The 15,382-nt window shown below is 48.6% G+C and overlaps 1 protein-coding gene across 1 annotated transcript in view; it reads left to right on the top strand.

Annotated features, from left to right (window-relative positions):
* Positions 1-15,382, top strand: part of LOC306964746 (arf-GAP with coiled-coil, ANK repeat and PH domain-containing protein 3-like) — a 167,175-nt gene that overhangs the window by 105,595 nt on the left and 46,198 nt on the right. Inside the window, exons 5-8 of the mRNA XM_079558866.1 lie at positions 2,232-2,290; positions 4,142-4,325; positions 9,624-9,668; positions 10,876-10,971. Coding sequence (XP_079414992.1) covers positions 2,232-2,290; positions 4,142-4,325; positions 9,624-9,668; positions 10,876-10,971 — 384 coding nt within the window. The remainder of the gene's footprint in view (positions 1-2,231; positions 2,291-4,141; positions 4,326-9,623; positions 9,669-10,875; positions 10,972-15,382) is intronic.

The following is a 15,382-nucleotide window of genomic DNA, read 5'->3' as shown; positions in this document are numbered from 1 at the left end:
CAGTGACCTACTTAGCGGCAGTGAGGATGTGCTCAGAAAGCCAAAGAGGGGGAACACGGGGAAACGTGTGGCTTCATTCATGTTAAACTGGTGTAAAAAAGAGACATTTGGATGTCGAGTGAATGAGTCAAAGCGCTGATCTTTAGCGCCATCTGTTGGTTGAGGTTCCACGCCTTGAACAGCGTTTGTTTTGGCGTAAATGTTGCTCGATAATAACGTGGTCGAGGGAGATGGTTCTGGTTTTATTTTTATCCGAGAGACCGAGCGCTTCAGCTGCAGAAGAAGAAACAACCGAAGCGAATAGGATTTCTCTCTGTGACGACTCCAGGACTGTTTTCAGGACAAGGACATTGATTTTTATGGCTAAAAGCTCAGAAAAGTCAATTTTGCACAATGTGTTCGCCATTAATGATGCAAAAATAATAATTCTGCATTTAGTATTTGGACAAAAATAATATGGTGATATCTGGGTGTGTGTCTTCCTTAATAATGATTTTAGGCACGTTTCTATTGAAGTATTTTATCGCCCGTCGCCAACCGCCCTGTCCAAAGCAAGGCAAGTGTATTTGTAGAGCACAATTCATACAAAAGGCATTTCAAAGTGCTTCCCAGTCGCATAAAATGAATCAATTACAAACAGAACTGTTTCAGCCTGGATTTGAACATTGTCAGAGTCGAGGCCTGTCTCACATCCTCGTGAAGACTGTTCCAGATTTTAGCTGCATGAAAGTGAAACGCAGCCTCACCGTGTTTAGTCCTGACTCTGGAACCACCAGGAGGCCCCTCCCTGAGGTTCTCAGGGCCTGAGATGGTTCATACGGCTGTAACATGTCAGAGATGGACTTTGGGGCTAAACCATGAACAGACTTGTAACAAGCAGAGCTGTTTTAAAGTCTATTCTCTGAGTGACAGGAAGCCAGTGCAGAGACCGGAGCACTGGACTAATATGGTCGTGTTTCCTGGTTCTTGTCAGGACTCGAACAGCAGCGTTCTGGATGTTCTGGAGCTGTTACAGTATCTAACTTACTGGAGACAAACACATGGCTAAGTCTCTCTCTGGTTTTGACGGTTCCTCTGATCATGTTCTTCAGATGGTAAAAAGCTGCTGATGTTCTTGAAAGCGAGGGGGCGCTTCACGTCCTTTGTGTCCCTCAGTCTTACAGCATTATTACTACCGCCTTTATGTTTTGTTTTTTCAGGGGCCTTTGCTTTGGGACTTTGGAATGTGATATTATGGCTGTGATCGATTTTTTTTTAAATTCTACGTGATCTCGTTTAAAGGTATTAAATGTAAAATGCTGAGGGCCAGATCTTGTGACTCTAAACACAACGTGGTGAAAGCGCGATCGTGCATGTGGCGCAGGGTTTACGCTAAAGGCTGCGCTGCTATAGGGAGACGGCGTTATTTAAGAAAAAGAGGCCGACGGAGGCTGGTTTATTACAAGCAGCACAATTGAAAACAAAAGCGAAATTGCCTTGAAAAGTCTGTTTGAGCGTCGGTTACGCACGGTTTACTTTGATACAGTAGATCAACTCGCACGCCCCTAACACCAAAACAACAACAGTTAAACCACACGTGCCTCTAGTGCCACAACACCAGGTCTGATCTGAGTTTTAAGGAGACGTTTCCATCGTGTGTCAGTCTTTACCTCCTGATGATGCTCCTGTAGCCACAGCTCAGTCCAAAAGAAAGAAGCACATTTCACAGGGTACAGAGCAACTTTTTATTTATTTTTAATTCAGCCGCTCCTGAATCCTGCAGCTGTAGCTCAAATGTTCCAATAGCTACAGTTTTACTGCATAACTCTGTATCTCCTCCACAGCCGATGTGACAGTTTCTGATCAGTTAAATCCTGTACATTTCGTAACTTTGTGCATTCGAACAGTGTCCAGGCGAGGCCTCTCTGTCCCGCCCGCTCACCTGGATCTGCAGCAGCGGAGGGACACTTTTATTTCTTTAATCTTTATTAAACATTGTGCTGCATCAGCAGACGCAGTCGTCTGCGCAGTCGTCTGAGCCCCTGACTGCGCAGACGACTGCTCTACAGCCTGAGCCATGAACCACAAGATCTGGCCCTGAGGCCCAAAAGCAGGTTTACGATCCACAGTTCTGCATAGTTTTGCACATAAGAAAATGGGCTTAGCCTGTGAGACTGACCTTTAACCCTAAAGCCTGAAGGATCTCATGTCTGATCACTTATTCATGTTCCTCTTTCTCTTTGTCTCCTCAGATTCTGTTCGATCAGGCCCAGCGCTCCATCAAGCAGCAGCTGCACAACTTCATAAAAGAGTGAGTATTTGGGAAGGAGGTTTTCCCACTGAAACGTTGCACACATGATATATTTATCGCAGGTAGAGGAAAGTAAACCACGTGTAAATATCAGCTTGGCCTTTTTACCCACAGACCTTTTTGAGGCTTTGAAATATTGAACGAAGCGCTTCCTCGTGGCACAGATCTGACCGCAGTGGAGTCCAGAGCAGTGGACTCTAGAGCAGTGGACTCTAGAGCAGTGAGACTCTAGAGCAGTGAGACTCTAGAGCAGTGAGACTCTAGAGCAGTGAGACTCTAGAGCAGTGAGACTCTAGAGCAGTGAGACTCTAGAGCAGTGAGACTCTAGAGCAGTGAGACTCTAGAGCAGTGGACTCTAGAGCAGTGAGACTCTAGAGCAGTGAGACTCTAGAGCAGTGAGACTCTCCTGCAGAGAAAACAATCACGTGAAGGAGAGTTTCAGGCTTTAGATTGACATTTTAAAGCACATTTTTTATTCTTGAAGTATTTAAGGTGAGGCACTGCAGGTGAAAAGGGGAGGGGCCAAAATTGCCTATATTTTATATATGGATATTTTTAGAGCAGATTTTGGATATCTGTTTTTGAGTACAGTATTTATAGATACATGAATAATTTAAATGTCTCCTTGTGTTTTGCAGTTCAAAGCTCATCACAGGGTTTCCGCCAGGCATTAAAAAGCATTGAAAGGCATTAAATAAATTATGCCAGAATTAAGGCCTGAAAAGTCATTATAAAACATTAGATTGGATTCAAACCGGCATTAAATAAAAACATTATTTTCTTGAAGACAGAACCCAAACAATGACATTTTACTGCATTAACTATGGTGTAAAAACTATGGTCTACATTTCACACGTCTCATTTTGTAAAAAGTTGCCGTTGTGTGAATATGAAGATTTCCCCTCATTCCTCTGTTTGTTTGTTTGTTTGTTTGTTTGTTTGCAAATCTTACGAAATGAATTTTTGCATTTGTGGCTTTAAAAATACAGTATTTAGGCAATAAAATGGAATCAAATGCATTCAATGTGACTCGCTGCCACCTGTGGTCAAGTATAAAAGTGGAAGGTTTGAAATCTGTAAGAGCAGGTCAAGTTAAAGAGATGTTGTTGCCAGAGTGTGAAGAAAAGCTCATTTTGAGAAAGCAGGCCTAAAGCTACTGTGTGTGTGTGTGTGTGTGTGTGTGTGTGTGTGTGTGTGTGTGTGTGTGTGTGTGTGTGCGTGTGCGTGTGCGTGTGCGTGTGCGTGTGCGTGTGCGTGTGCGTGTGCGTGTGCGTGTGCGTGTGCGTGTGCGTGTGCGTGTGCGTGTGTGTGTGTGCACAGGCCCATTTCCACAGCACCGGTTCATTTAGGGACCCTCAGGTTTGTGTTTCAAGTGCCTTTAGGGTAAAGTGCTCTGGGTCGTTATGGGAGGGGCCGAGGTCATTATGGGAGGGGCCGAGTCGTTATGGGAGGGGCCGAGTCATTATGGGAGGGGCCGAGTCGTTATGGGAGGGGCCGAGGTCATTATGGGAGGGGCCGAGTCATTATGGGAGGGGCCGAGTCGTTATGGGAGGGGCCGAGGTCATTATGGGAGGGGCCGAGTCGTTATGGGAGGGGCCGAGTCGTTATGGGAGGGGCCGAGGTCATTCATGTGACAGGCGACAACCACAGCCACATCCCGGAGCTTTATCCTGCATCAAAACACCTTTGTATTTGCAACTTTGGCCATTAGGAGGGACAGAGAACTCAACAAAACAATACTATGCGCTGCGTCTCGCCTTCGGAACAAAGAAGTTTCAGCATTAGTCGTAGGTGCAGCTGTAAAGTTTATTTAGTTCTTTCAGCAGCTAAACTTATTTCCTCTGTTTCCAGTGACGTTCGTAAGTTCAAGGAGACGAAGAAGCATTTCGACCGAGTGCGTGAGGACCTGGAGATCGCGCAGGTGAAGAACGCTCAGGCGCCGAGGAACAAGCCCCACGAGGTGGAGGAGGCCACGGGCGCTCTGTGCATCACACGCAAGTGCTTCAGACACCTCGCCCTGGACTACGTGCTGCAGGTCAGAGAGAGCGCCTCACAGAGCGCCTCACACAGACCACCTCATACAGACCAAACACAGACCACCTCACACACGAGGAACAAACCACACGAGGTGGAGGAGGCCACGGGCGCTCTGTGCATCACACGCAAGTGCTTCAGACACCTCGCCCTGGACTACGTGCTGCAGGTCAGAGAGAGCGCCTCACAGAGACCACCTCACACAGACCACCTCACACAGACCACCTCACACAGACCACCTCATACAGAGCACCTCACAGAGACCAAACACAGACCACCTCACACACGAGGAACAAACCACACGAGGTGGAGGAGGCCACGGGCGCTCTGTGCATCACACGCAAGTGCTTCAGACACCTCGCCCTGGACTACGTGCTGCAGGTCAGAGAGAGCGCCTCACACAGCACCTCACAGAGACCACCTTATACAGACCACCTCACACAGACCACCTCACACAGACCACCTCACACAGACCACCTCACAGAGACCACCTCATACAGACCACCTCACACAGACCACCTCACACAGACCACCTCACACAGACCACCTCACACAGACCACCTCACACAGACCACCTCATACAGAGACCACCTCACACAGACCACCTCACACAGACCACCTCACACAGACCACCTCATACAGACCAAACACAGAGCTTTACCTACGTGCTGCAGGTCAGAGACAGCGACGATCACCTCACACAGACCACCTCACACAGACCACCTCACACCGACCACCTCGCACAGATACAGAGCTTTACCAGACTTACTGAAGGACAGATGTTTAGCACAGAAGGTCCTGCTGTGGAGCTGGACTGTCCGATCCACATCTGGCTGTGATCTGGGTGCTGGTCGTCTTTATGGGACAGTTCAGAGCAGAGGGCGGTGGAGAGCACAGACTGACATCTGAGTCAGGACCCACACGCTGGGGTCAGAACAACATGTGGCAGCAGCTTATCCAACACTAATGGTTCCCAAAGGGGGGGTCGTGACACCCGGGGGGTCGCAGGACACTGAGATGATGTTGGAACAATGTTTTTGACCTTTCTGACCCTGATTGAAAACAGCATATTATAGTGAAATTACGGCAAACACCTAACACAGTAACCAAACGAACCTCATTAAACCAGGATATTTTGGAAATGCTTTATATTAAGGTGTGCTCGTTAAAGGGACTATACGGAGTTTATTTCCCTACATGTTCCTCCACGTCCTCATGTGTAGAATGAGCTCAGACCTGTTCACACAACTGCCTCTAAACTGCACTGTCAGAAACGTGTTACTTCGGGTCTGAAGCTCCGTCATGCACGAGCTTCATATAGAAGCTGCAGTTACACGTATGGCCTGAGGTGGCAGTAGTGAGTATAAAATGGCTAACTTACATCTAGCCCCTTTAAGTATTAATACGGTATTAATAAGCACTAATAATATGCTTGTAAATCATTAACACTCTGCTGTTAACAGAGTAATAGGCCATTAATAATACGCCTTCGGGAGTTTTCCCGATGGGCCGACGTTCTTTTGGGCCGGTTGGGTCAGACCGAGATAAGGCCCATTATACCTTAACACCGGCCCACACTTAGCGGGAAAAGCCAGTAGATTATCTATCTTTATGTAGATGCAATTACACAGCTCCTCCACTAGAGGCATGTGACGCCCCCTGGTGGTGCTTTCTTGAGTCATGGTTCAGATAATCTGGTATAATGAGCGCTGGGCCTCTGGGACATCACACTCATGCCCCTCACACTGTGAATATCAGAGGAAATAGTTTATTGTAACTCCCTCCAGGACCCACAGAACCTCAGACCTCTGTTTTTATACATTTTAGACAAATGTTTGCAAAGAAGTGCATGCTGGGAGTCGTCAGGTGACTCGTCGTCAGTGCAGTTTGGAAATCTTCTAGTTTCCATTGAAAGGATTTACAATGTTTGGCCTTTTTGTGATTTCTGTCCTCACTCCTCAGCTCTGTAACTCCGTTTCATCTTCATCTACAGTCGGATCATTTGGTTTTGAGAAGTTTATTTGTGTTGCAGTCGCGAGAGGAACTTCATTAACAGAACTCACATTTTAAGATTGTTAAGTCATTTTACAAAAGTTCCTTCAAGTTATAAACGACCAGACTAAAGTGTTGAGTCTCTGAGGCGTGAGCTTGAATTCAGCAGAAACAAAATGCAGCAACTACTGTCCTCGATTTGTAGCTTTTACTGTTTTACTTATTGTTTTGCTCATCACCTCGACTACTGCATTGAATATGACTGTTTTTTTAGAGGGCCGGTCTTGACCCAAAAGTCCTGGGCCGATTTTTTCTGCCAGTCCAGCCCTGCCTGACCTTAACCCTCACCCTGTCCCTAACATGATACTAATGCTTATTAATACTTAACGAGCACACCTTCATCTAAAGCCCTGCCCGGGTCTCATCATGAGTAATGGGAACATTAGCCTTTATAATTCTTAATATGGCAAAAATAAAATGTATAAAATTAAGAACAAATAATGGCACTATTGTAAAATAAGACACACATCCTATGATGAAATATTACATTATATGCAAGACCTGACGACCCCCAAATCTGTCTCGACCCCCAGGTTGAGAACCACTGATCTAAAGCTAGTTCAATCTGTAACTGGTAAAACTGATGGTCAGAAACATCTGGCTGGAAAATGATGTTTAATGTGAACGACGGGTTTCCCACAAACTGAAGCCTCCGCTGTGCCTTTAAACTCGTGCTCTTTTTCAAAAAGCCTCTAAACATTTTGATCGTCCGTGTCTTTTGGATTAGTGATATAATAAACTAAACAACATGCTGTTTATTTTCTTTAAAATGACGTCGATGTTTCCTTTTCTGGAGTGACTTTGTTCATGTTTTCTCAGTGTAGGGTCACAGTTAAACCCAATGCTCACAGACTCTCAAATGACCCGCTCCAGTCACAAGGAGAGACTCATGAAAGAAACCATAAAACAAACTAAATTAAAACACAATGACCTGCCCCAGAGTTTCCTCTCTGTCACCGCCCAGGCTGCGCTCTCTCTCCGCCTCTCCCGAAGCTCCAGCGTTTAAACCTGACATCACTTTTACACGGCAAAGACATAAACATTTAGACAGAGAGAAATGTCCCTTGCGTGACTCCGTAGCCTGAAGTCCTAACCTCATGTCTCCTTAAGCCTGTGTGACACATCACCCTCTTTATTCAGACGGAGCAGGGACGTTTTTAGCCCATAAGTTTTAACCCGTCCCTGCCAGAGCGGATTCAGGGTGAACAGCGTGTGATCGACTCTGACGGGGAAACACGGTTCTCTTTCTCTCCATCTCCCCAGAAGTAACTCAGAAAATCACTGATGTTTCCTCTGACTGAGACTGACACACATGTTTTACAAACACAGCCCAGAACCACCATCGAAAAACTGTAAATTACAGTAAAACAATCTGATTTTCCTCCATTTTTGCCGGTTTTGACCCATATTGTTTTAGCTTTGACAAAATTTCGTTGAAAAAACAAATATTCTAGAATTTCCCCTCATATTCAACCTCTTAATCCCCTCCTGAACCAAGCACATTTACCCCCAAAAATGCAACAAAAAATCTATGAAAAAGTGACAAAAAAGTGACAATGGAGCCACCACGATTAAATGACAAAAGAGCAAAAAAAGAGACGCAAAAACGTGACAATAAAGCAAAGAAAAAGTGAGAAAAAAGCAAGAGGTCCTGGTGAGGTCCTGCCTGCAGGCCTCCACGGTGAGGTCCCGACTCCCTGATCCGTCAGATTCAAACTAATGCCGGAAAGACACCTTTTGTAAAGTCCACTATCCTTAAAGGGATGTTTTGTAAAGTCCACTATCCTTAAAGGGATGTTTTGTAAAGTCCACTATCCTTAAAGGGATGTTTTGTAAAGTCCACTATCCTTAAAGGGATGTTTTGTAAAGTCCACTATCCTTAAAGGGATGTTTCAGGCCTCGTTTCCTCGTTATCCAGAGTGTTGCTGATTTCTGGAGGTATTTTTTTGTAATTCATGCAGTTCTTATGTTTGAAGAGTTTTGTGGCGCTAGGCTAGAGCAAGGCTAGTGCATGTCTATGGTATCAGCTAGCCTGCATTAAAAACAGTGTGACCCGCTCCACAGAGCACCTGAGGCAAATCACTGATAACACCAGACTAACCATATACATGTCTGTGTCCATAGAGTCATTTAAAATAACTTATGTTTGAGCAGCATCAGCTTCCTGGTTGTATAAGCTACGCGGCGGCGGAGTGATCTGCTAGAAAATAGTCCCTCAGAATGCGATCATTCATGTGATGCAGGTCAGTTATATTCCAAACATTAGACATGTATATGGTTAGTCTGGTGTTATCAGTGATTTGCCTCAGGTGCTCTGTGGAGCGGGTCACACTGTTTTTAATGCAGGCTAGCTGATACCATAGACATGCACTAGCCTTGCATTAGCCTAGCACCATGAAACTCTTCAAACAAAAGAACTGCATGAATTACAAAAAAAATATCTCCATAAATCAGCAACACTCTGGATAACGAGGAAATGAGGCCCTATGTCAAACACCCTGAAACATCCCTTTAAGCTCTTAACCCCCACCTGATGAGTTTAAACTAGTGTTGTTTTGTTGTGGTGACGTCGTGGTTGGAGCTCCACTTATCATTGGCTGCCGATGTCGGCAACCGGCCAATCAGGGAGAGGCCTTTCCCATCCTAAAGAAAGTGTGCACTTCCCGTCCTGACAGCTGAGCCTGCGCTGGGACCGCACAGTGGAGGTGCCTCTCGTTGGTCTTAGCTTTCAAATGAGGCATGACTCAGCCTGTAGGCTGTGAGCTATCAGTCAACAAGCTTTTAGATTTGGGTAAAGCCGAACTGGAGAAAATGTGCTCGGTGAAGGCGGGTGATGTGAGGTTAATGGCCTCGCTCCTCGTCTCCTCTCTCTCCCTTTTTAGTCTTAATTGGAAGCGTCTCGAGGCAGGAAAGGTCAGAGCTCGTCTGCTGAGGCGACGCTTAGACGCTTTTACGTTTGCATCAGCTGCGTCGCACAAAGCAAAGCTCTCAAGTATGAAATCCCACACAGGCCATGTCTGTCGCTCAGAGGGGAAACGAGAGCCGAGAGTCTCCTTTAGAAATGTCTGAAAACATCATGTGTTTTAAATCTCTGCTCTAGATAAATGACAGACGAGTCGTGGGCTACATTTGTCCAACAGTGTTATCATCAAGGCTCATTGTTCTCCTCTGCTCCACTAGAGGGAGCCACTACTGCATTATTTATGACGACTGTACATGTAACAACTGTGCCTTTTCCTCCCCACAGATTAACGTACTCCAAGCAAAGAAGAAGTTTGAAATCCTAGATGCTGTAAGTATTCATGACTTCACTTTGCATATTTGTTTTACATCACACTTCAGCCTTTGAGATTCATTATTTTGTACGAAACCTGACATGTAGCATAGGCAAAATCATTTATGGTGAACCTTTAACAGGGTCAGAATCTACAACGGATCCCGAAACCTGCATCGGTCCCTCGTTAAGATCGAAAACCACTGCTATATAGTGGGGGAAATAATAATTGTAGCAGATTAAAGGGATATTTCAGGATGTTTGACATAGGGCCTCATTTCCTCGTTATCCAGAGTGTTGCTGGTATTTTTGTTTGTAATTCATGCAGTTCTTGTGTTTGAAGAGTTTCGTGGCGCTAGGCTAATAAATAAATGTGTCGATTTTTTTACAATTTCAAAATCTATGGAGAAACATTGGATCAGTGCAAATTGAAACATGTTGCTGTGATTATTAGGCATCTTTTTTGCACTTTTTATTGATTTTCCATTAAAGCGTAGGGGTGAGAATCCACATATGCAGCATGTATATAGTACAAACAAATATATATAGCGCAGAAACATACTGTAAACTCAAAGGCACGCGACCCCACCCCAACCATCTGGGAGTCTGTGAGGGAACACAAGGTTCTCCTCTCAGGGTCTCCAAGGAACAGATGATGATGGGTTCAACCAGTGACTCAAGGGGCGGAGAACAAATGACCAGTGATACCATTTAAAGTTAGGTACGTGAACCCCCCCTTCTTTTTTGTGCTTTTTATTGCACCAAATACAATTAGCAGCTAAAAAGTGCAACTCTTCCCAGTGTCCTTTAGTGGGAAATAGGGATCACTGAGCTTATAAAATGAATGCGGGGAAGAATGTTCATTTTTACTACAGAGATGCGTCCATGAAAAACAGAGGAAGTGAGTCCCATTTTCGTACTTCAACTTCTGCTGCAGCCGCTTATAGTTATGTCTGACTATATCTGAGATTGAGGGATATATAGATACTCCTAAATATTTCAGATGGTCTACAACTGTAATATTTGATATGAAGCTTTCTTGGCGAGCAGATGAATTAAGTGGAAGTGCTGCAGATTTGACTTTGTAGCCTGAGATTAGCCTTCCCCAAGAAGATGGGGAAGTGAGTGAGCAACATCCTCCAAAGAGAGCATAAACCTATTCACCTTGCCAGCACTGCTCATTCAACATCTTTATATGCATTTATATTCCACTCCTTTCTTCCAGATGTTGTCATTCATGAACGCGCAGTACTCGCTCTTCCAACAAGGCTACAACCTGCTGGACGAGATCGACCCGTACATGAAGAACCTGGCTGCTGAGGTCAGTTCTCTCCAGCACCTCGTCCGTCCCATCAAAAGGCCGATAGTTTGTGTTACGTAAATGTTTCATTTGCCACGTTTGGCTGCACAGCACTGGGTCGATCAATGCCGTTACCAAACACTGACCCACTGTGAAGAGGCTTTACACCACATGCTTCGCCTCTGCCCACAGTGAAGAGGCTTTACACCACATGCTTCGCCTCTGCCCACAGTGAAGAGGCTTTGCACCACATGCTTCGCCTCTGCCCACAGTGAAGAGGCTTTGCACCACATGCTTCGCCTCTGCCCACTGGGAAGAGGCTTTGCACCACATGCTTCGCCTCTGCCCACAGTGAAGAGGCTTTACCACATGCATCGCCTCTGCCCACAGTGAAGAGGCTTTGCACCACATGCTTCGCCTCTGCCCACAGTGAAGAGGCTTTACCACATGCATCGCCTCTGCCCACAGTGAAGAGGCTTTGCACCACATGCGTCGCCTCTGCCCACAGTGAAGAGGCTTCACACCACATGCTTCGCCTCTGCCCACAGTGAAGAGGCTTTGCACCACATGCGTCGCCTCTGCCCACAGTGAAGAGGCTTTGCACCACATGCTTCGCCTCTGCCCACAGTGAAGAGGCTTTGCACCTCATGCTTCGCCTCTGCCCACAGTGAAGAGGCTTTACCACATGCATCGCCTCTGCCCACAGTGAAGAGGCTTTGCACCACATGCATCGCCTCTGCCCACAGTGAAGAGGCTTTGCACCACATGCATCGCCTCTGCCCACAGTGAAGAGGCTTTGCACCACATGCTTCGCCTCTGCCCACAGTGAAGAGGCTTTGCACCACATGCATCGCCTCTGCCCACAGTGAAGAGGCTTTACACCACATGCATCGCCTCTGCCCACTGTGAAGAGGCTTTGCACCACATGCTTCGCCTCTGCCCACAGTGAAGAGGCTTTGCACCTCATGCTTCGCCTCTGCCCACTGTGAAGAGGCTTTGCACCACATGCTTCGCCTCTGCCCACAGTGAAGAGGCTTTGCACCACATGCTTCGCCTCTGCCCACAGTGAAGAGGCTTTGCACCACATGCTTCGCCTCTGCCCACAGTGAAGAGGCTTTGCACCACATGCTTCGCCTCTGCCCACAGTGAAGAGGCTTTGCACCACATGCTTCGCCTCTGCCCACAGTGAAGAGGCTTTGCACCACATGCTTCGCCTCTGCCCACAGTGAAGAGGCTTTACACCACATGCTTCGCCTCTGCCCACAGTGAAGAGGCTTTACACCACATGCATCGCCTCTGCCCACAGTGAAGAGGCTTTACACCACATGCTTCGCCTCTGCCCACAGTGAAGAGGCTTTGCACCACATGCTTCGCCTCTGCCCACAGTGAAGAGGCTTTGCACCACATGCTTCGCCTCTGCCCACTGTGAAGAGGCTTTACACCACATGCTTCGCCTCTGCCCACAGTGAAGAGGCTTTGCACCACATGCTTCGCCTCTGCCCACTGTGAAGAGGCTTTGCACCACATGCTTCGCCTCTGCCCACAGTGAAGAGGCTTTACACCACATGCATCGCCTCTGCCCACAGTGAAGAGGCTTTGCACCACATGCTTCGCCTCTGCCCACTGTGAAGAGGCTTTGCACCACATGCTTCGCCTCTGCCCACAGTGAAGAGGCTTTGCACCTCATGCTTCGCCTCTGCCCACAGTGAAGAGGCTTTGCACCACATGCTTCGCCTCTGCCCACAGTGAAGAGGCTTTGCACCACATGCATCGCCTCTGCCCACAGTGAAGAGGCTTTGCACCACATGCTTCGCCTCTGCCCACTGTGAAGAGGCTTTACACCTCATGCTTCGCCTCTGCCCACTGGGAAGAGGCTTTACACCACATGCTTCGCCTCTGCCCACAGTGAAGAGGCTTTGCACCACATGCTTCGCCTCTGCCCACTGTGAAGAGGCTTTACACCTCATGCTTCGCCTCTGCCCACTGTGAAGAGGCTTTGCACCACATGCATCGCCTCTGCCCACAGTGAAGAGGCTTTGCACCACATGCTTCGCCTCTGCCCACAGTGAAGAGGCTTTGCACCTCATGCTTCGCCTCTGCCCACTGGGAAGAGGCTTTGCACCACATGCTTCGCCTCTGCCCACAGTGAAGAGGCTTTGCACCTCATGCTTCGCCTCTGCCCACTGGCAAGAGGCTTTGCACCACATGCTTCGCCTCTGCCCACTGGGAAGAGGCTTTGCACCACATGCATCGCCTCTGCCCACAGTGAAGAGGCTTTGCACCACATGCTTCGCCTCTGCCCACAGTGAAGAGGCTTTGCACCACATGCTTCGCCTCTGCCCACAGTGAAGAGGCTTTGCACCACATGCTTCGCCTCTGCCCACAGTGAAGAGGCTTTGCACCACATGCGTCGCCTCTGCCCACTGTGAAGAGGCTTTGCACCACATGCTTCGCCTCTGCCCACAGTGAAGAGGCTTTACACCACATGCTTCGCCTCTGCCCACAGTGAAGAGGCTTTGCACCACATGCTTCGCCTCTGCCCACTGTGAAGAGGCTTTGCACCACATGCTTCGCCTCTGCCCACAGTGAAGAGGCTTTGCACCACATGCGTCGCCTCTGCCCACTGTGAAGAGGCTTTGCACCACATGCTTCGCCTCTGCCCACAGTGAAGAGGCTTTGCACCACATGCTTCGCCTCTGCCCACTGTGAAGAGGCTTCACACCACATGCTTCGCCTCTGCCCACAGTGAAGAGGCTTTGCACCACATGCGTCGCCTCTGCCCACAGTGAAGAGGCTTTGCACCACATGCGTCGCCTCTGCCCACAGTGAAGAGGCTTTGCACCACATGCTTCGCCTCTGCCCACAGTGAAGAGGCTTTGCACCACATGCTTCGCCTCTGCCCACAGTGAAGAGGCTTTGCACCACATGCTTCGCCTCTGCCCACTGTGAAGAGGCTTTGCACCACATGCATCGCCTCTGCCCACTGGCAAGAGGCTTTGCACCACATGCTTCGCCTCTGCCCACTGTGAAGAGGCTTTGCACCACATGCTTCGCCTCTGCCCACTGTGAAGAGGCTTTGCACCACATGCTTCGCCTCTGCCCACAGTGAAGAGGCTTTACACCACATGCTTCGCCTCTGCCCACAGTGAAGAGGCTTCACACCACATGCATCGCCTCTGCCCACAGTGAAGAGGCTTTGCACCACATGCGTCGCCTCTGCCCACTGTGAAGAGGCTTTGCACCACATGCTTCGCCTCTGCCCACAGTGAAGAGGCTTTACACCACATGCTTCGCCTCTGCCCACTGTGAAGAGGCTTCACACCACATGCTTCGCCTCTGCCCACTGTGAAGAGGCTTTGCACCACATGCTTCGCCTCTGCCCACAGTGAAGAGGCTTTGCACCACATGCATCGCCTCTGCCCACAGTGAAGAGGCTTTACACCACATGCTTCGCCTCTGCCCACAGTGAAGAGGCTTTGCACCACATGCTTCGCCTCTGCCCACAGTGAAGAGGCTTTGCACCACATGCTTCGCCTCTGCCCACAGTGAAGAGGCTTTGCACCACATGCTTCGCCTCTGCCCACAGTGAAGAGGCTTTGCACCACATGCTTCGCCTCTGCCCACAGTGAAGAGGCTTTACACCACATGCTTCGCCTCTGCCCACTGGCAAGAGGCTTTGCACCACATGCATCGCCTCTGCCCACTGGCAAGAGGCTTTGCACCACATGCATCGCCTCTGCCCACTGGCAAGAGGCTTTGCACCACATGCATCGCCTCTGCCCACAGTGAAGAGGCTTTGCACCACATGCTTCGCCTCTGCCCACAGTGAAGAGGCTTTACACCACATGCTTCGCCTCTGCCCACAGTGAAGAGGCTTTACACCACATGCTTCGCCTCTGCCCACTGTGAAGAGGCTTTGCACCACATGCTTCGCCTCTGCCCACTGTGAAGAGGCTTTGCACCACATGCTTCGCCTCTGCCCACAGTGAAGAGGCTTTGCACCACATGCTTCGCCTCTGCCCACAGTGAAGAGGCTTTGCACCACATGCATCGCCTCTGCCCACTGTGAAGAGGCTTTGCACCACATGCTTCGCCTCTGCCCACAGTGAAGAGGCTTTGCACCACATGCATCGCCTCTGCCCACTGGCAAGAGGCTTTGCACCACATGCTTCGCCTCTGCCCACTGTGAAGAGGCTTTGCACCACATGCTTCGCCTCTGCCCACAGTGAAGAGGCTTTGCACCACATGCTTCGCCTCTGCCCACAGTGAAGAGGCTTTGCACCACATGCTTCGCCTCTGCCCACAGTGAAGAGGCTTTACACCACATGCTTCGCCTCTGCCCACTGGCAAGAGGCTTTGCACCACATGCATCGCCTCTGCCCACTGGCAAGAGGCTTTGCACCACATGCATCGCCTCTGCCCACAGTGAAGA

Source organism: Gobius niger, assembly GCF_951799975.1.
Source record: "Gobius niger genome assembly, chromosome: 6".
NCBI classification, from domain to species: domain Eukaryota; kingdom Metazoa; phylum Chordata; class Actinopteri; order Gobiiformes; family Gobiidae; genus Gobius; species Gobius niger.
Note: the sequence above shows the minus strand (reverse complement) of the source record. Positions and strands in the feature narration are given on the sequence as shown.